This window comes from Oncorhynchus nerka, linkage group LG6 (genome assembly GCF_034236695.1).
Source record: "Oncorhynchus nerka isolate Pitt River linkage group LG6, Oner_Uvic_2.0, whole genome shotgun sequence".
Taxonomy (NCBI): Eukaryota; Metazoa; Chordata; class Actinopteri; order Salmoniformes; family Salmonidae; genus Oncorhynchus; species Oncorhynchus nerka.
This window is the reverse complement of record NC_088401.1, coordinates 83,497,302-83,519,189: the sequence shown is the minus strand read 5'-3', so window position 1 is coordinate 83,519,189 and position 21,888 is coordinate 83,497,302. Positions and strand designations below refer to the sequence as shown.

General features: G+C 38.7%; 1 protein-coding gene across 1 annotated transcript in view; it reads right to left on the bottom strand.

Moving 5' to 3' along the window:
- Positions 1 to 3,210: 3,210 nt before the first annotated feature.
- Positions 3,211 to 21,888, bottom strand: part of LOC135572123 (complexin-2-like) — a 39,915-nt gene continuing 21,237 nt past the window's right edge. Inside the window, exons 3-4 of the mRNA XM_065019153.1 lie at positions 14,936 to 15,123; positions 3,211 to 3,444 (exon numbers count right to left, since the gene is read on the bottom strand). Coding sequence (XP_064875225.1) covers positions 3,247 to 3,444; positions 14,936 to 15,123 — 386 coding nt within the window. The 3' untranslated portion in view covers positions 3,211 to 3,246. The remainder of the gene's footprint in view (positions 3,445 to 14,935; positions 15,124 to 21,888) is intronic.

Here is a 21,888-nt window from a genome sequence, read left to right as displayed (position 1 = left end):
GGTGTAATTTCCCTCCTCTCTCCTTTTAGTTTTGTATGCTGGAGATGTGAAAGGAATGTGTTAAGTATTTTCTTTTAGCGGGCATATGGCACAACTATTACAGTCTAGTTAGAGTTTGTGCCCATAAGATTCAGAGACACTTATAAACAGGGTCTATATGAATCAACAACATGGTGTGACGTCACGATAGAAACACACACACACACATAGTATAAACACACAGTACAAGTAGTAGTACACAGACATCATTACAATGGCTTCATCATATTTCTCCTTGTCTTTTCTTTGCGTATACACTTGTTAGGATACAGTTGGTGAGAAGGGTTTAGACACGTAGGTAGATAGTTTTGAGAAGGGTTTAGACACACAGGTAGATAGTTTTGAGAAGGGTTTAGACACGTAGGTAGATAGTTTTGAGAAGGGTTTAGACACATAGGTAGATAGTTTTGAGAAGGGTTTAGACACACAGGTAGATCGTTTTGAGAAGGGTTTAGACACATAGGTAGATAGTTTTGAGAAGGGTTTAGACACATAGGTAGATAGTTTTGAGAAGGGTTTAGACACACAGGTAGATCGTTTTGAGAAGGGTTTTGATCGTTTTGAGAAGGGTTTAGACACACAGGTAGATCGTTTTGAGAAGGGTTTAGACACACAGGTAGATAGTTTTGAGAAGGGTTTAGACACACAGGTAGATAGTTTTGAGAAGGGTTTAGACACATAGGTAGATAGTTTTGAAGGGTTTAGAGGTAGATAGTTTTGAGAAGGGTTTAGACACACAGGTAGATCGTTTTGAGAAGGGTTTAGACACACAGGTAGATAGTTTTGAGAAGGGTTTAGACACATAGGTAGATAGTTTTGAGAAGGGTTTAGACACACAGGTAGATTGTTTTGAGAAGGGTTTAGACACATAGGTAGATAGTTTTGAGAAGGGTTTAGACACACAGGTAGATTGTTTTGAGAAGGGTTTAGACACATAGGTAGATAGTTTTGAGAAGGGTTTAGACACACAGGTAGATTGTTTTGAGAAGGGTTTAGACACATAGGTAGATAGTTTTGAGAAGGGTTTAGACACACAGGTAGATAGTTTTGTTAAGCTAGGTTTTTTCTTTACAGAAAACAAACGTTATCATTTTTTTTGCAGTTGAAACAATATGGCTTTACCAAGTGAAATCCCTATCAGACTTAAAAAAAAAAAAAAAAATTAATTACAAATAATCTACTCATAAACTATGATTATTGAATGTTCATTTTTCGAAATATATCAATCTTCAATGTCATGTAGCCATGTACGTTATTAGAAAGATATGAGAATTTCTTACAATAAAACTTCACAGGATTTGGTCTTTGGAAAGTGAAACCCAAAATGACAGCAGTATTCATACAACTGTATGTTGCCAGCCTATTCCTACTGCTATCAACAAGACCAAATCTGGACCACTTCCTTAGTTCTGGACCACTTCCTTACTGCTGGACCACTTCCTTACTTCTGGACCACTTCCTTACTTCTGGACCACTTCCTTACTTCTGGACCACTTCCTTACTTCTGGACCACTTCCTTAGTTCTGGACCACTTCCTTACTTCTGGACCACTTCCTTACTTCTGGACCACTTCCTTACTTCTGGACCACTTTCTTACTTCTGGACCACTTCCTTACTTCTGGACCACTTTCTTACTTCTGGACCACTTCCTTACTTCTGGACCACTTCCTTACTTCTGGACCACTTCCTTACTTCTGGACCACTTCCTTACTTCTGTTCTGGACCACTTCCTTACTTCTGGACCACTTCCTTACTTCTGGACCACTTCCTTACTGCTGGACCACTTCCTTACTGCTGGACCACTTCCTTAGTTCTGGACCACTTCCTTACTTCTGGACCACTTCCTTACTTCTGGACCACTTCCTTAGTTCTGGACCACTTCCTTAGTTCTGGACAGTTTCCTTATTTACTAGTGACGAAAGAATAATAATCTGAGTGTATACTGTTGAATATGAATCGTGTGTATTCTATGGATAATCTGAGTGTATAATGTTGAATATGAATCGTGTGTATTCTATGGATAATCTGAGTGTATAACTTTGATGCAGTGAGCTTTGTTTTTAATGCAACAGTAAGTAAAGATGGTTTCTCCCACAAAAATGCAGTCTTGTCTGTCAGGCTGATAATTAGAGATGTTTTATATTAGTCAGGTTTTTAAAGGGAAATCAAATAGTCCAGATTACTTTAGTGTTTCATATCATAAGAGACCAGATCTATACATAGAGCCAGACTAACATTAAATACATACGTCAATAATGTGGCCGGTTTACTTCCTTTTAAGACAAACACCACATTATAAAGTTAAATTACGCCGTCTAACGACTTCAACGAGACCCTCATTAACAGTTCCCCTGTTGGAGGAAGGTCCCACGAAGACACAGTCTAACCTAACTAAACTGATGATCTCAAAAAGACCTAGAATAGAATATCCCCTTCCCATACAGTTACAGTAGCTTACTTACTATAAAAATAGAAAAAGCCAGTGAATTTTAAAAAAAGCGCTCCATCTTCAGATACGTGTTGTCAGTGCATTTCAACCACATGAGCAGGAATTGCCCATTGAAGTGTCCATTAGTACGGTGGATTGAACCCTGCTCTCTAATGCATGGCTGGACAGAAACTCCTTACCCCAGTTAATACCAATGGCCAACCAATCCAAATGCATCTACCTGGTGCGGTGGATCGATCTACCAATTTTGGAATGTTAGATAAGTGGATAATTATTTTTTATATATACACTTAGTCGGTGATTGAGAGACCGACCAAAAGCTGTGGGGCGGTATATAACCACATTGTGTCTAGTCTAGAAAACAACAAATATTTCTGTAAAGGCAGTGAATAGCCACCTCACAGTTTGGCAAGAACCCTTCCACCCCTCCTACCCCCCTCCTCCAGTCCCAGATCTCCCCTCCCCTCCCCCAGTCCCAGATCTCCCCCTGTCCCAGATCTCCCCCACTCCCCCTCCCCTGTCCCAGATCTCCCTCCCCTCCCCCAGTCCCAGATCTCCCCCTGTCCCAGATCCCCCCACTCCCCCAGTCCCAGATCTCCCCCAGTCCCAGATCTCCCCCACTCCCCCAGTCCCAGATCCCCCCTGTCCCAGATCTCCCCCACTCCCCCAGTCCCAGATCTCCCCCTGTCCCAGATCTCCCCCACTCCCCCTCCCCTGGCTGGACCGATGTGTTGTTGTTGTTGTTGTTGATGTGTTCATTACTTCTTGAACATGTCCTGCAGACGTCCAGGGAGGAACTTGAGGACGGTGTCCAGAATGCTCTCCTCATCCTCGTCGTCCTCGTCTCCACACCCGGCTGGGATGGCCTTCTTGGCGCGCGTCAGAGACCCCTCACAGGCCTGCTCCATGGCTGCCTTCTCTTCCGCCTCCTTCTCCTCCTTCTTCTTCAGTCCATACTGCGCGGATGAAGGGCAGAGAGTTAATACTATGCAGTATATACTGTATGAGGATGTCACTTTCAAAGAAGTAACGCCCCCCACCCCCCTGTTGAGGTCATATGGTGTTCCACAAGGTTTGATTCTTGGACCTATATTGCCTTCAGAAAGTATTCACACACGGACTTTTTCCACATTTTGTTGTGTTACAAAGTGGAATTAAAACATGTTGAATTGCCATGTTTTTTTGTCACCTGCCTGTTTTTTTTTAACTAATTAACACCTTTGTTATGGCAAACCTAAATAAGTTCAGGAGTAAATATTTATTTAACAAGTAACATAATAAGTTGTATGGACTCGACAAAACCTATTCCCCCTCAGGAGACTGAAAAGATTTGGCATGGGTCCTCAGATCCTTAAAAAGTTATACAGCTGCACCATCGAGAGCATGCTGACCGGTTGCATCACTGCCTGGTATGGCAACTGCTCGGACTCTGAAAGCAAGGCACTACAGAGGGTAGTGCGTACGACCCAGTACATCACTGGGCCAAGCTTCCTGCCATCTAGGACCTCTATGCCAGGCGGTGTCAGAAGAAGGCCCTAAAAATTGTCAAAGAATCCAGCCACCTTAGTCATGAACTGTTCTCCCTACTACCGCATGGCAAGCGGTACTGGAGCGCCAAGTCTAGGTCCAAGAGGGTTCTAAACAGCTTCTACCCCCGAGCCATTAGACTTCTGAACAGCTAATCAAATGGCAACGAAGACTATTTGCACCCCCCCCCCCCCCCTTACGCTGCTGCTGCTACTCTCTGTTAATTATCTATACATAGTCACTTTAATAATTCAACCTACATGTACATATTACCTCAATTACCTTGACTAACCGGTGCCCCCAGCACATTGACTCTGTACCGGTGCCCCCAGCACATTGACTCTGTACCGGTGCACCCAGCACATTGACTCTGTACCGGTGCCCCCAGCACATTGACTCTGTACCGGTGCCCCCAGCACATTGACTCTGTACCGGTGCCCCCAGCACATTGACTCTGTACCGGTGCCCCCAGCACATTGACTCTGTACCGGTGCCCCCAGCACATTGACTCTGTACCGGTGCCCCCAGCACATTGACTCTGTACCGGTGCCCCCAGCACATTGACTCTGTACCGGTGCCCCCAGCACATTGACTCTGTACCGGTGCCCCCAGCACATTGACTCTATACCGGTGCCCCCAGCACATTGACTCTGTACCGGTGCCCCCAGCACATTGACTCTGTACCGGTGCCCCCAGCACATTGACTCTGTACCGGTGCCCCCAGCACATTGACTCTGTACCGGTGCCCCCAGCACATTGACTCTGTACCGGTGCCCCCAGCACATTGACTCTGTACCGGTGCCCCCTGTATATAGTCTCACTATTGTTATTTTCTGCTGCTCTTTAATTACTTGTTATTCTTATCTCTTACTTTTTTGACTTCTCTTTTTTTCTTCTTAAAACTGCATTGTTGGTTAAGGGCTTGTATTCAGCATTTCACTGTGAGGTCTACTACACCTGTTGTATTCAGCATTTCACTGTAAGGTCTACTACACCTGTTGTATTCAGCATTTCACTGTAAGGTCTACTACACCTGTTGTATTCAGCATTTCACTGTGAGGTCTACTACACCTGTTGTATTCAGCATTTCACTGTAAGGTCTACTACACCTGTTGTATTCAGCATTTCACTGTCTACTACACCTGTTGTATTCAGGTCTACTACACCTGTTGTATTCAGCATTTCACTGTAGGTCTACTACAGGTCTACTAGGTCTAACCTGTTGTATTCAGCATTTCACTGTAAGGTCTACTACACCTGTTGTATTCAGCATTTCACTGTAAGGTCTACTACACCTATTGTATTTCAGCTGATGTATTTTCACTGTAAGGTCTACTACACCTGTTGTATTCAGCATTTCACTGTAAGGTCTACTACACCTGTTGTATTCAGCATTTCACTGTAAGGTCTACTACACCTGTTGTATTCAGCATTTCACTGTAAGGTCTACTACACCTGTTGTATTCAGCATTTCACTGTAAGGTCTACTAACCTGTTATATTCAGCATTTCACTGTGAGGTGAACCTGTTGTATTCAGCATTTCACTCTGAGGTCTGTTGTATTACATTTCACCTGTTGTATTCAGCATTTCACTGTAAGGTCTACTACACCTGTTGTATTCAGCATTTCACTGTGAGGTCTACTACACCTGTTGTATTCAGCATTTCACTGTAAGGTCTAACCTGATGTATTCAGCATTTCACTGTAAGGTCTAACCTGATGTATTCAGCATTTCACTGTAAGGTCTAACCTGATGTATTCAGCATTTCACTGTAAGGTCTACTACACCTGTTGTATTCAGCATTTCACTGTAAGGTCTAACCTGATGTATTCAGCATTTCACTGTAAGGTCTAACCTGTTGTATTCAGCATTTCACTGTAAGGTCTACTACACCTGTTGTATTCAGCATTTCACTGTAAAGGTCTACTACACCTGTTGTATTCAGCATTTTAACCTGATGTCAGCATTTCACTGAGGTGAACCTGTTGTATTCAGCATTTCACTGTGAGGTCTACTACACCTGTTGTATTCAGCATTTCACTGTAAGGTCTACTACACCTGTTGTATTCAGCATTTCACTGTGAGGTCTACTACACCTGTTGTATTCAGCATTTCACTGTAAGGTCTACTACACCTGTTGTATTCAGCATTTCACTGTAAGGTCTACTACACCTGTTGTATTCAGCATTTCACTGTGAGGTACTAACCTGTTGTATTCAGCATTTCACTGTAAGGTCTACTACACCTGTTGTATTCAGCATTTCACTGTAAGGTCTAACCTGATGTATTCAGCATTTCACTGTAAGGTCTACTACACCTGTTGTATTCAGCATTTCACTGTAAGGTCTACTACACCTGTTGTATTCAGCATTTCACTGTAAGGTCTACTACACCTGTTGTATTCAGCATTTCACTGTAAGGTCTACTACACCTGTTGTATTCAGCATTTCACTGTAAGGTCTACTACACCTGTTATATTCAGCATTTCACTGTGAGGTGAACCTGTTGTATTCAGCATTTCACTCTGAGGTCTACTACACCTGTTGTATTCAGCATTTCACTGTAAGGTCTACTACACCTGTTGTATTCAGCATTTCACTGTGAGGTCTACCTACACCTGTTGTATTCAGCATTTCACTGTAAGGTCTAACCTGATGTATTCAGCATTTCACTGTAAGGTCTAACCTGATGTATTCAGCATTTCACTGTAAGGTCTAACCTGATGTATTCAGCATTTCACTGTAAGGTCTAACCTGTTGTATTCAGCATTTCACTGTAAGGTCTACTACACCTGTTGTATTCAGCATTTCACTGTAAGGTCTACTACACCTGTTGTATTCAGCATTTCACTGTGAGGTGAACCTGTTGTATTCAGCATTTCACTGTAAGGTCTACTACACCTGTTGTATTCAGCATTTCACTGTAAGGTCTACTACACCTGTTGTATTCAGCATTTCACTGTGAGGTCTACTACACCTGTTGTATTCAGCATTTCACTGTAAGGTCTACTACACCTGTTGTATTCAGCATTTCACTGTAAGGTCTACTACACCTGTTGTATTCAGCATTTCACTGTAAGGTCTAACCTGTTGTATTCAGCATTTCACTGTAAGGTCTACTACACCTGTTGTATTCAGCATTTCACTGTAAGGTCTAACCTGATGTATTCAGCATTTCACTGTAAGGTCTACTACACCTGTTGTATTCAGCATTTCACTGTAAGGTCTACTACACCTATTGTATTCAGCATTTCACTGTAAGGTCTACTACACCTGTTGTATTCAGCATTTCACTGTAAGGTCTACTACACCTGTTGTATTCAGCATTTCACTGTAAGGTCTACTACACCTGTTATATTCAGCATTTCACTGTGAGGTGAACCTGTTGTATTCAGCATTTCACTCTGAGGTCTAACCTGATGTATTCAGCATTTCACTGTAAGGTCTAACCTGATGTATTCAGCATTTCAGTGTAAGGTCTAACCTGATGTATTCAGCATTTCACTGTAAGGTCTACTACACCTGTTGTATTCAGCATTTCACTGTAAGGTCTAACCTGATGTATTCAGCATTTCACTGTAAGGTCTAACCTGTTGTATTCAGCATTTCACTGTAAGGTCTACTACACCTGTTGTATTCAGCATTTCACTGTGAGGTCTACTACACCTGTTGTATTCAGCATTTCACTGTAAGGTATAATCTGTTGTATTCAGCATTTCACTGTAAGGTCTACCTACACCTGTTGTATTCAGCATTCCACTGTAAGATCTACCTACACCTGTTGTATTCAGCATTTCACTGTAAGATCTACCTACACCTGTTGTATTCAGCATTTCACTGTAAGGTCTACCTACACCTGTTGTATTCAGCATTTCACTGTAATGTCTACTACACCTGTTGTATTCAGCATTTCACTGTAAGATCTACCTACACCTGTTGTATTCAGCATTTCACTGTAAGATCTACCTACACCTGTTGTATTCAGCATTTCACTGTAAGGTCTACTACACCTGTTGTATTCAGCATTTCACTGTGAGGTCTACTACACCTGTTGTATTCAGCATTTCACTGTAAGGTCTACTACACCTGTTGTATTCAGCATTTCACTGTAAGGTCTACTACACCTGTTGTATTCAGCATTTCACTCTGAGGTCTACTACACCTGTTGTATTCAGCATTTCACTCTGAGGTCTACTACACCTGTTGTATTCAGCATTTCACTGTGAGGTCTACTACACCTGTTGTATTCAGCATTTCACTGTAAGGTCTACTACACCTGTTGTATTCAGCATTTCACTGTGAGGTCTACTACACCTGTTGTATTCAGCATTTCACTGTAAGGTCTACTACACCTGTTGTATTCAGCATTTCACTGTAAGGTCTACTACACCTGTTGTATTCAGCATTTCACTGTAAGGTCTAACCTGTTGTATTCAGCATTTCACTGTAAGGTCTACTACACCTGTTGTATTCAGCATTTCACTGTAAGGTCTAACCTGATGTATTCAGCATTTCACTGTAAGGTCTAACCTGATGTATTCAGCATTTCACTGTAAGGTCTACTACACCTGTTGTATTCAGCATTTCACTGTAAGGTCTAACCTGATGTATTCAGCATTTCACTGTAAGGTCTAACCTGATGTATTCAGCATTTCACTGTAAGGTCTAACCTGTTGTATTCAGCATTTCACTGTAAGGTCTACTACACCTGTTGTATTCAGCATTTCACTGTAAGGTCTACTACACCTGTTGTATTCAGCATTTCACTGTAATGTCTACTACACCTGTTATATTCAGCATTTCACTGTGAGGTGAACCTGTTGTATTCAGCATTTCACTCTGAGGTCTACTACACCTGTTGTATTCAGCATTTCACTGTAAGGTCTACTACACCTGTTGTATTCAGCATTTCACTGTGAGGTCTACCTACACCTGTTGTATTCAGCATTTCACTGTAAGGTCTAACCTGATGTATTCAGCATTTCACTGTAAGGTCTAACCTGATGTATTCAGCATTTCACTGTAAGGTCTAACCTGATGTATTCAGCATTTCACTGTAAGGTCTACTACACCTGTTGTATTCAGCATTTCACTGTAAGGTCTAACCTGATGTATTCAGCATTTCACTGTAAGGTCTAACCTGTTGTATTCAGCATTTCACTGTAAGGTCTACTACACCTGTTGTATTCAGCATTTCACTGTAAGGTCTACTACACCTGTTGTATTCAGCATTTCACTGTGAGGTGAACCTGTTGTATTCAGCATTTCACTCTGAGGTCTACTACACCTGTTGTATTCAGCATTTCACTGTAAGGTCTACTACACATGTTGTATTCAGCATTTCACTGTGAGGTCTACTACACCTGTTGTATTCAGCATTTCACTGTAAGGTCTACTACACCTGTTGTATTCAGCATTTCACTGTAAGGTCTACTACACCTGTTGTATTCAGCATTTCACTGTAAGGTCTAACCTGTTGTATTCAGCATTTCACTGTAAGGTCTACTACACCTGTTGTATTCAGCATTTCACTGTAAGGTCTACTACACCTGTTATATTCAGCATTTCACTGTGAGGTGAACCTGTTGTATTCAGCATTTCACTCTGAGGTCTACTACACCTGTTGTATTCAGCATTTCACTGTAAGGTCTACTACACCTGTTGTATTCAGCATTTCACTGTGAGGTCTACCTACACCTGTTGTATTCAGCATTTCACTGTAAGGTCTAACCTGATGTATTCAGCATTTCACTGTAAGGTCTAACCTGATGTATTCAGCATTTCACTGTAAGGTCTAACCTGATGTATTCAGCATTTCACTGTAAGGTCTACTACACCTGTTGTATTCAGCATTTCACTGTAAGGTCTAACCTGATGTATTCAGCATTTCACTGTAAGGTCTAACCTGTTGTATTCAGCATTTCACTGTAAGGTCTACTACACCTGTTGTATTCAGCATTTCACTGTAAGGTCTACTACACCTGTTGTATTCAGCATTTCACTGTGAGGTGAACCTGTTGTATTCAGCATTTCACTCTGAGGTCTACTACACCTGTTGTATTCAGCATTTCACTGTAAGGTCTACTACACCTGTTGTATTCAGCATTTCACTGTGAGGTCTACTACACCTGTTGTATTCAGCATTTCACTGTAAGGTCTACTACACCTGTTGTATTCAGCATTTCACTGTAAGGTCTACTACACCTGTTGTATTCAGCATTTCACTGTAAGGTCTAACCTGTTGTATTCAGCATTTCACTGTAAGGTCTACTACACCTGTTGTATTCAGCATTTCACTGTAAGGTCTAACCTGATGTATTCAGCATTTCACTGTAAGGTCTACTACACCTGTTGTATTCAGCATTTCACTGTAAGGTCTACTACACCTATTGTATTCAGCATTTCACTGTAAGGTCTACTACACCTGTTGTATTCAGCATTTCACTGTAAGGTCTACTACACCTGTTGTATTCAGCATTTCACTGTAAGGTCTACTACACCTGTTATATTCAGCATTTCACTGTGAGGTGAACCTGTTGTATTCAGCATTTCACTCTGAGGTCTACTACACCTGTTGTATTCAGCATTTCACTGTAAGGTCTACTACACCTGTTGTATTCAGCATTTCACTGTGAGGTCTACCTACACCTGTTGTATTCAGCATTTCACTGTAAGGTCTAACCTGATGTATTCAGCATTTCACTGTAAGGTCTAACCTGATGTATTCAGCATTTCAGTGTAAGGTCTAACCTGATGTATTCAGCATTTCACTGTAAGGTCTACTACACCTGTTGTATTCAGCATTTCACTGTAAGGTCTAACCTGATGTATTCAGCATTTCACTGTAAGGTCTAACCTGTTGTATTCAGCATTTCACTGTAAGGTCTACTACACCTGTTGTATTCAGCATTTCACTGTGAGGTCTACTACACCTGTTGTATTCAGCATTTCACTGTAAGGTATAATCTGTTGTATTCAGCATTTCACTGTAAGGTCTACCTACACCTGTTGTATTCAGCATTCCACTGTAAGATCTACCTACACCTGTTGTATTCAGCATTTCACTGTAAGATCTACCTACACCTGTTGTATTCAGCATTTCACTGTAAGGTCTACCTACACCTGTTGTATTCAGCATTTCACTGTAATGTCTACTACACCTGTTGTATTCAGCATTTCACTGTAAGATCTACCTACACCTGTTGTATTCAGCATTTCACTGTAAGGTCTACTACACCTGTTGTATTCAGCATTTCACTGTGAGGTCTACTACACCTGTTGTATTCAGCATTTCACTGTAAGGTCTACTACACCTGTTGTATTCAGCATTTCACTGTAAGGTGAATACACCTGTTGTATTCGGCATTTCACTGTGAGGTCTACTACACCTGTTGTATTCAGCATTTCACTGTAAGGTCTACACCTGTTATATTCAGCATTTCACTGTGAGGTCCTACTACACCTGTTGTATTCAGCATTTCACTTTAAGGTCTACTACACCTGTTGTATTCAGCATTTCACTGTAAGGTCTACTATACCTGTTGTATTCAGCATTTCACTGTAAGGTCTACTACACCTGTTGTATTCAGCATTTCACTGTAAGGTCTACTACACCTGTTGTATTCAGCATTGCACTGTAAGGTCTACTACACCTGTTGTATTCAGCATTTCACTGTGAGGTCTACTACACCTGTTGTATTCAGCATTTCACTGTGAGGTCTACTACACCTGTTGTATTCAGCATTTCACTGTGAGGTCTACTACACCTGTTGTATTCAGCATTTCACTGTAAGGTCTAACCTGATGTATTCAGCATTTCACTGTAAGGTCTACTACACCTGTTGTATTCAGCATTTCACTGTGAGGTCTACTACACCTGTTGTATTCAGCATTTCACTGTAAGGTCTACTACACCTGTTGTATTCAGCATTTCACTGTAAGGTCTACTACACCTGTTATATTCAGCATTTCACTGTGAGGTGAACCTGTTGTATTCAGCATTTCACTCTGAGGTCTACTACACCTGTTGTATTCAGCATTTCACTGTAAGGTCTACTACACCTGTTGTATTCAGCATTTCACTGTGAGGTCTACCTACACCTGTTGTATTCAGCATTTCACTGTAAGGTCTAACCTGATGTATTCAGCATTTCACTGTAAGGTCTAACCTGATGTATTCAGCATTTCAGTGTAAGGTCTAACCTGATGTATTCAGCATTTCACTGTAAGGTCTACTACACCTGTTGTATTCAGCATTTCACTGTAAGGTCTAACCTGATGTATTCAGCATTTCACTGTAAGGTCTAACCTGTTGTATTCAGCATTTCACTGTAAGGTCTACTACACCTGTTGTATTCAGCATTTCACTGTGAGGTCTACTACACCTGTTGTATTCAGCATTTCACTGTAAGGTATAATCTGTTGTATTCAGCATTTCACTGTAAGGTCTACCTACACCTGTTGTATTCAGCATTCCACTGTAAGATCTACCTACACCTGTTGTATTCAGCATTTCACTGTAAGATCTACCTACACCTGTTGTATTCAGCATTTCACTGTAAGGTCTACCTACACCTGTTGTATTCAGCATTTCACTGTAATGTCTACTACACCTGTTGTATTCAGCATTTCACTGTAAGATCTACCTACACCTGTTGTATTCAGCATTTCACTGTAAGATCTACCTACACCTGTTGTATTCAGCATTTCACTGTAAGGTCTACTACACCTGTTGTATTCAGCATTTCACTGTGAGGTCTACTACACCTGTTGTATTCAGCATTTCACTGTAAGGTCTACTACACCTGTTGTATTCAGCATTTCACTGTAAGGTGAATACACCTGTTGTATTCGGCATTTCACTGTGAGGTCTACTACACCTGTTGTATTCAGCATTTCACTGTAAGGTCTACACCTGTTGTATTCAGCATTTCACTGTGAGGTCCTACTACACCTGTTGTATTCAGCATTTCACTGTAAGGTCTACTACACCTGTTGTATTCAGCATTTCACTGTAAGGTCTACTATACCTGTTGTATTCAGCATTTCACTGTAAGGTCTACTACACCTGTTGTATTCAGCATTTCACTGTAAGGTCTACTACACCTGTTGTATTCAGCATTGCACTGTAAGGTCTACTACACCTGTTGTATTCAGCATTTCACTGTGAGGTCTACTACACCTGTTGTATTCAGCATTTCACTGTGAGGTCTACTACACCTGTTGTATTCAGCATTTCACTGTGAGGTCTACTACACCTGTTGTATTCAGCATTTCACTGTAAGGTCTAACCTGATGTATTCAGCATTTCACTGTAAGGTCTACTACACCTGTTGTATTCAGCATTTCACTGTGAGGTCTACTACACCTGTTGTATTCAGCATTTCATTGTAAGGTCTAACCTGATGTATTCAGCATTTCACTGTAAGGTCTACTACACCTGTTCTATTCAGCATTTCACTGTAAGGTCTACTACACCTGTTGTATTCAGCATTTCACTGTAAGGTCTACCTACACCTGTTGTATTCAGCATTGCACTGTAAGGTCTACCTACACCTGTTGTATTCAGCATTTCACTGTAAGGTCTACTACACCTGTTGTATTCAGCATTTCACTGTAAGGTCTACTACACCTGTTGTATTCAGCATTTCACTGTAAGGTCTACTACACCTGTTGTATTCAGCATTTCACTGTAAGGTCTACCTACACCTGTTGTATTCAGCATTTCACTGTAAGGTCTACTACACCTGTTGTATTCAGCATTTCACTGTAAGGTCTACACCTGTTGTATTCAGCATTTCACTGTAAGGTCTACCTACACCTGTTGTATTCAGCATTTCACTGTAAGGTCTACTACACCTGTTGTATTCAGCATTTCACTGTAAGGTCTAACCTGTTGTATTCAGCATTTCACTGTAAGGTCTACTACACCTGTTGTATTCAGCATTTCACTGTAAGGTCTACCTACACCTGTTGTATTCAGCATTTCACTGTAAGGTCTACTACACCTGTTGTATTCAGCATTTCACTGTAAGGTCTAACCTGTTGTATTCAGCATTTCACTGTAAGGTCTACTACACCTGTTGTATTCAGCATTTCACTGTAAGGTCTACCTACACCTGTTGTATTCAGCATTTCACTGTAAGGTCTACTACACCTGTTGTATTCAGCATTTCACTGTAAGGTCTACCTACACCTGTTGTATTCAGCATTGCACTGTAAGGTCTACCTACACCTGTTGTATTCAGCATTTCACTGTAAGGTCTACTACACCTGTTGTATTCAGCATTTCACTGTAAGGTCTACTACACCTGTTGTATTCAGCATTTCACTGTAAGGTCTACTACACCTGTTGTATTCAGCATTTCACTGTAAGGTCTACCTACACCTGTTGTATTCAGCATTTCACTGTAAGGTCTACTACACCTGTTGTATTCAGCATTTCACTGTAAGGTCTACACCTGTTGTATTCAGCATTTCACTGTAAGGTCTACCTACACCTGTTGTATTCAGCATTTCACTGTAAGGTCTACTACACCTGTTGTATTCAGCATTTCACTGTAAGGTCTAACCTGTTGTATTCAGCATTTCACTGTAAGGTCTACTACACCTGTTGTATTCAGCATTTCACTGTAAGGTCTACCTACACCTGTTGTATTCAGCATTTCACTGTAAGGTCTACACCTGTTGTATTCAGCATTTCACTGTGAGGTCTACTACACCTGTTGTATTCGGCGCATGTGACAAATATAGTTTGATTTGATTTGACTCACTCTATGTGCAATAATAATGTTTACCATGATTTTTGAATGACTACCTCATCTCTGCACCCCACACACAAAATGATCTGTAAGGTCTCTCAGTTGAACATTGAATGTAAAATAGTTTCAGACTAGTTTGTGGACTGCTGCAGTACTCACCTTGTCCCTGATGGACTGTCGTACTACTTCTCTTTCTGCCTCCATTTTCCGGTGCTTATCCTTCCTCTCCTCTTCCTGTTGTCTCAGTGCCTCCTGTCTCTCCTCCTCTTCCTCCTTCTTCTTCTTCGCAACCTCTGGATCCTTCTCCTCCTCTCCTCCTAACATTTTCCCCATGTCTTTAGTGGCCCCTTGAGGAAACAGTCACACACACAGAGCCAGAAGTCATTCAAATAAAAATACTGTAGACAGGTGTGTGCCCTTTCCAAATCATGTCCAATCAATTCAATTTACCACAGGTGGACTCCAATCAAGTTGTAGAAACATTTCAAAGGTTTTTTCAATAGAAACAGGATGCACCTGAGCTCAATTTCGAGTCTCATAGCAAAGGGTCTGAACACGTATGTAAAAAAAGGTATTTGTGTTTTTAATTTTTAAAACATTTGCAGAAATGTGTAAAAACTGTGTGTAGATCGACGAGGAAAAAAAATAATTGAATACATTTTATAATACGGCTGTAACGTAACAAAACTTAGAAAAGGGGGCGGGGTCTTGAATACTTTCCAAATGCCCTGTATATGATCATCCAGAGCGGCAGGGTAGCCTAGTGGTTAGAGTGTAGAGGGGGCAGGGTAGCCTAGTGGTTAGAGTGTAGAGGCGGCAGGGTAGCCTAGTGGTTAGAGTGTAGAGGCGGCAGGGTAGCCTAGTGGTTAGAGTGTAGAGGCGGCAGGGTAGCCTAGTGGTTAGAGTGTAGAGGCGGCAGGGTAGCCTAGTGGTTAGAGTGTAGAGGCGGCAGGGTAGCCTAGTGGTTAGAGTGTAGAGGCGGCAGGGTAGCCTAGTGGTTAGAGTGTAGAGGGGGCAGGGTAGCCTAGTGGTTAGAGTGTAGAGGCGGCAGGGTAGCCTAGTGGTTAGAGTGTAGAGGCGGCAGGGTAGCCTAGTGGTTAGAGTGTAGAGGCGGCAGGGTAGCCTAGTGGTTAGAGTGTGGAGGCGGCAGGGTAGCCTAGTGGTTAGAGTGTAGAGGCGGCAGGGTAGCCTAGTGGTTAGAGTGTAGAGGCGGCAGGGTAGCCTAGTGGTTAGAGCGTTGGACTAGTAATCGAAAGGTTGCAAGTTCAAACCCCCGAGCTGACAAAGTACAAATCTGTCGTTCTGCCCCTGAACAGGCAGTTAACCCACCGTTCCTAGTGGGTAAAAAAAGAAAAATAAGGCAAAGATCTTGATCCGTATTTAAAGAAGAGTGGTGAATTCCCTCCTTAGAACGCTAAAGGGTACTTTCAAGCTTCAAGAATGAGATATTAATCAATTAGGCCTAATGCTAATTCAGTTAAGGTCCATTTGAAGTAAAAAGAGAGGGTGGTCGTAGTGAGATTTCCATGAACTTGCTGGATCGAATCCCTGAGCTGACAAGGTAAAAAAAATCTGTCGTAAGAGCTGTGTAAAAAACAAAAAAAAAAACACCTGAAATGTCAGCCTGTTTTGGCGGGATGGAGTTTTGGCCTGCCTGGTGACATCACCTGTCAGTAAATGCGTTAATAGACCAATAATAAACAGTGTTCCAAACTTCGCAGAGTAAGGCAAACAACTTCTTCAAGAGGGAGTGACGTCAACGATTGAAATGCTATTAGCGCACGCCGCTAATTAGCTAGCCATTTCACACCGGTTACAGAGACAGCCTCTCTCCATTGGATATCACTGTCATTGTCCTTTTGCACATATCCTCCCCGTCCCTTGTGTCCAGCTTGCCCTACACCATACCGTTAGTAGTTGGGTCACCATTTGTCCTTCCACACAAAGAATGCAATTTGGAGCTAAGTGCTAAAGTGATCTCTCGTCATACATTCTTTGACTTGATGGTAATTATTTTTTTAATACCTCAATTATATATTCTAACAAAGCTCTCGTTTGATATATTCAGAGGAATGGGAAGGACACAGACTGGGACAAATCATCCTTCAACAGTCTTATGAATCACCATAACTAACCCTTTGACTGCATGGCAAACAGCGTGTTTTGTATAGCCTAGCGTGAAAACAGATAGAGAGAGAGAGAGAGAGAGAGAGAAGGAAGGGGGAGAGAGAGAGAGAGAGAGAGAGAGAGAGAGACAGAGACAGAGAGAGAGAGAGAGAGAGTAGGGAAGGGAGAGAGAGAGAGAAAGAGAGAGAGAGAGAGAGAGAGAAGGGAGAGAGAGAGAGAGAGAAGGGAGAGAGAGAGAGACAGAGAGAGAAGGGGGGGAGAGAGAGAGAGACAGAGAGACAGAGAGAGAGAGAGTAGGGAAGGGAGAGAGCGAGAGAGAGAGTAGGGAAGGGAGAGAGAGAGAGAGAGAGAGAGAGAAGGGAGAGAGAGAGACAGAGAGACAGAGAGAGAAGGGGGGGAGAGAGAGAGAGACAGAGAGACAGAGAGAGAGAGAGAGAGAGAGAGAGAGACAGAGAGAGAAGGGAGAGGGAGAGAGAGAGGGAGAGACACACAGAGAGAGAGGGAGAGACACACAGAGAGAGAGAGAGAGAGAGAGAGAGAGAGAGAAGGGAGAGTGAGAAGGGAGAGAGAGAGAGAGAGAGAGAGGCAGAGAGAGAAGGGAGAGGGAGAGAGAGAGAGAAGGGAGAGGTAGAGAGAGAGAGAGAGAAGGGAGAGACAGAGGGACAGAGAGAGAGAGAGAGAGAGAGAGAAGGGAGAGGGAGAGAGAGAGGGACAGAGAGAGAGAGAGAGACAGAGGGAGAGAGAGAGACACAGGGGACATGGACCATTGGCTTCTACAGGCTGCTAGTCAAAAGGCTGTTGCTGCTGAAAAATGTGTTAGGGACAGGGGGAAGATTGGAGAATGGAACTCATTTGAATAATGGATGACCCTCATTGGTAAATCATGCCCTCGTATGTCAAAAGTAAACCTAAATGTTGGACACTTTGGGATTAACTTTTAAAATGATGACCAGCATCAAGAAGAGCTAATGAAGATGAACTGTAGCTGTATTCTATGATAGAGAACTGTATTCTATGATAGATATAACTGTATTCTATGATAGATATAACTGTATTCTATGATAGAGAACTGTATTCTATGATAGAGAACTGTATTCTATGATATATATATATATATATATATAACTGTATTCTATGATAGAGAACTGTATTCTATGATAGATATAACTGTATTCTATGATATATATAACTGTATTCTATGATAGAGAACTGTATTCTATGATAGATATAACTGTATTCTATGATATACATAACTGTATTCTATGATAGAGAACTGTATGGGGCGGCAGGGTAGCCTAGTGGTTAGAGCGTTGGACTAGTAACCGGAAGGTTGCGAGTTCAAACCCCCGAGCTGACAAGGTACAACTCTGTCGTTCTGCCCCTGAACAGGCAGTTAACCCACTGTTCCTAGGCCGTCATTGAAAATAAGAATTTGTTCTTAACTGACTTGCCTGGTTAAATAAAGTTTAAATTATTATTTATTTTTTAAATTCTATGATAGATATAACTGTATTCTATGATATATATAACTGTATTCTATGATAGAGAACTGTATTCTATGATATATATATATAACTGTATTCTATGATAGAGAACTGTATTCTATGATTGATATAACTGTATTCTATGATATATATATATAACTGTATTCTATGATAGAGAACTGTATTCTATGATAGATATAACTGTATTCTATGATATATATATATATAACTGTATTCTATGATAGATATAACTGTATTCTATGATAGAGAACTGTATTATATGATAGATATAACTGTATTCTATGATAGATATAACTGTATTATATGATATATATATATATATATATATATATATAACTGTATTCTATGATAGATATAACTGTATTCTATGATAGAGAACTGTATTCTATGATAGAGAACTGTATTCTATGATAGATATAACTGTATTCTATGATAGAGAACTGTATTCTATGATATATATATATATATAACTGTATTCTATGATAGAGAACTGTATTCTATGATAGATATAACTGTATTATATGATAGAGAACTGTATTCTATGATAGATATAACTGTATTATATGATAGAGAACTGTATTCTATGATATATATATATATATATAACTGTATTCTATGATAGATATAACTGTATTATATGATAGAGAACTGTATTCTATGATAGATATAACTGTATTATATGATAGAGAACTGTATTCTATGATAGATATAACTGTATTCTATGATAGAGAACTGTATTCTATGATAAAGAACTGTATTCTATGATAGAGAACTGTATTCTATGATAGATATAACTGTATTCTATGATAAAGAACTGTATTCTATGATATATATATATATATATAACTGTATTCTATGATAGATATAACTGTATTCTATGATATATATAACTGTATTCTATGATATATATAACTGTATTCTATGATATATATATATATATATAACTGTATTCTATGATAGATATAACTGTATTCTATGATAGAGAACTGTATTCTATGATAGAGAACTGTATTCTATGATAGATATAACTGTATTCTATGATAGAGAACTGTATTCTATGATATATATATATATATATATAACTGTATTCTATGATAGAGAACTGTATTCTATGATAGATATAACTGTATTATATGATAGAGAACTGTATTCTATGATAGATATAACTGTATTATATGATAGAGAACTGTATTCTATGATATATATATATATATATAACTGTATTCTATGATAGATATAACTGTATTATATGATAGAGAACTGTATTCTATGATAGATATAACTGTATTATATGATAGAGAACTGTATTCTATGATAGATATAACTGTATTCTATGATAGAGAACTGTATTCTATGATAAAGAACTGTATTCTATGATAGAGAACCGTATTCTATGATAGATATAACTGTATTCTATGATAAAGAACTGTATTCTATGATATATATATATATAACTGTATTCTATGATATATATAACTGTATTCTATGATATATATATATATATATATATATAACTGTATTCTATGATAGATTATACTGTATTCTATGATAGAATTAACTGTATTCTATGATAGATATAACTGTATTCTATGATATATATAACTGTATTCTATGATAGAGAACTGTATTCTATGATATATATATATAACTGTATTCTATGATAGAGAACTGTATTCTATGATTGATATAACTGTATTCTATGATATATATATATAACTGTATTCTATGATAGAGAACTGTATTCTATGATAGATATAACTGTATTCTATGATATATATATATAACTGTATTCTATGATAGATATAACTGTATTCTATGATAGAGAACTGTATTATATGATAGATATAACTGTATTCTATGATAGATATAACTGTATTATATGATATATATATATATAACTGTATTCTATGATAGATATAACTGTATTCTATGATAGAGAACTGTATTCTATGATAGAGAACTGTATTCTATGATAGATATAACTGTATTCTATGATAGAGAACTGTATTCTATGATATATATATATATATATAACTGTATTCTATGATAGAGAACTGTATTCTATGATAGATATAACTGTATTATATGATAGAGAACTGTATTCTATGATAGATATAACTGTATTATATGATAGAGAACTGTATTCTATGATATATATATATATATAACTGTATTCTATGATAGATATAACTGTATTATATGATAGAGAACTGTATTCTATGATAGATATAACTGTATTATATGATAGAGAACTGTATTCTATGATAGATATAACTGTATTCTATGATAGAGAACTGTATTCTATGATAAAGAACTGTATTCTATGATAGAGAACTGTATTCTATGATAGATATAACTGTATTATATGATAGAGAACTGTATTCTATGATAGATATAACTGTATTATATGATAGAGAACTGTATTCTATGATATATATATATATATAACTGTATTCTATGATAGATATAACTGTATTATATGATAGAGAACTGTATTCTATGATAGATATAACTGTATTATATGATAGAGAACTGTATTCTATGATAGATATAACTGTATTCTATGATAGAGAACTGTATTCTATGATAAAGAACTGTATTCTATGATAGAGAACTGTATTCTATGATAGATATAACTGTATTCTATGATAAAGAACTGTATTCTATGATATATATATATATAACTGTATTCTATGATAGATATAACTGTATTCTATGATATATATAACTGTATTCTATGATATATATAACTGTATTCTATGATATATATATATATATATAACTGTATTCTATGATAGATTATACTGTATTCTATGATAGAATTAACTGTATTCTATGATAGATATAACTGTATTCTATGATATATATAACTGTATTCTATGATAGAGAACTGTATTCTATGATATATATATATAACTGTATTCTATGATAGAGAACTGTATTCTATGATAGATATAACTGTATTCTATGATATATATATATAACTGTATTCTATGATAGATATAACTGTATTCTATGATAGAGAACTGTATTATATGATAGATATAACTGTATTCTATGATAGATATAACTGTATTATATGATATATATATATATATATATATAACTGTATTCTATGATATATATATATATATATATATAACTGTATTCTATGATAGATATAACTGTATTCTATGATAGAGAACTGTATTCTATGATAGAGAACTGTATTCTATGATAGATATAACTGTATTCTATGATAGAGAACTGTATTCTATGATATATATATATATATAACTGTATTCTATGATAGAGAACTGTATTCTATGATAGATATAACTGTATTATATGATAGAGAACCGTATTCTATGATAGATATAACTGTATTATATGATAGAGAACTGTATTCTATGATATATATATATATATATATAACTGTATTCTATGATAGATATAACTGTATTATATGATAGAGAACTGTATTCTATGATAGATATAACT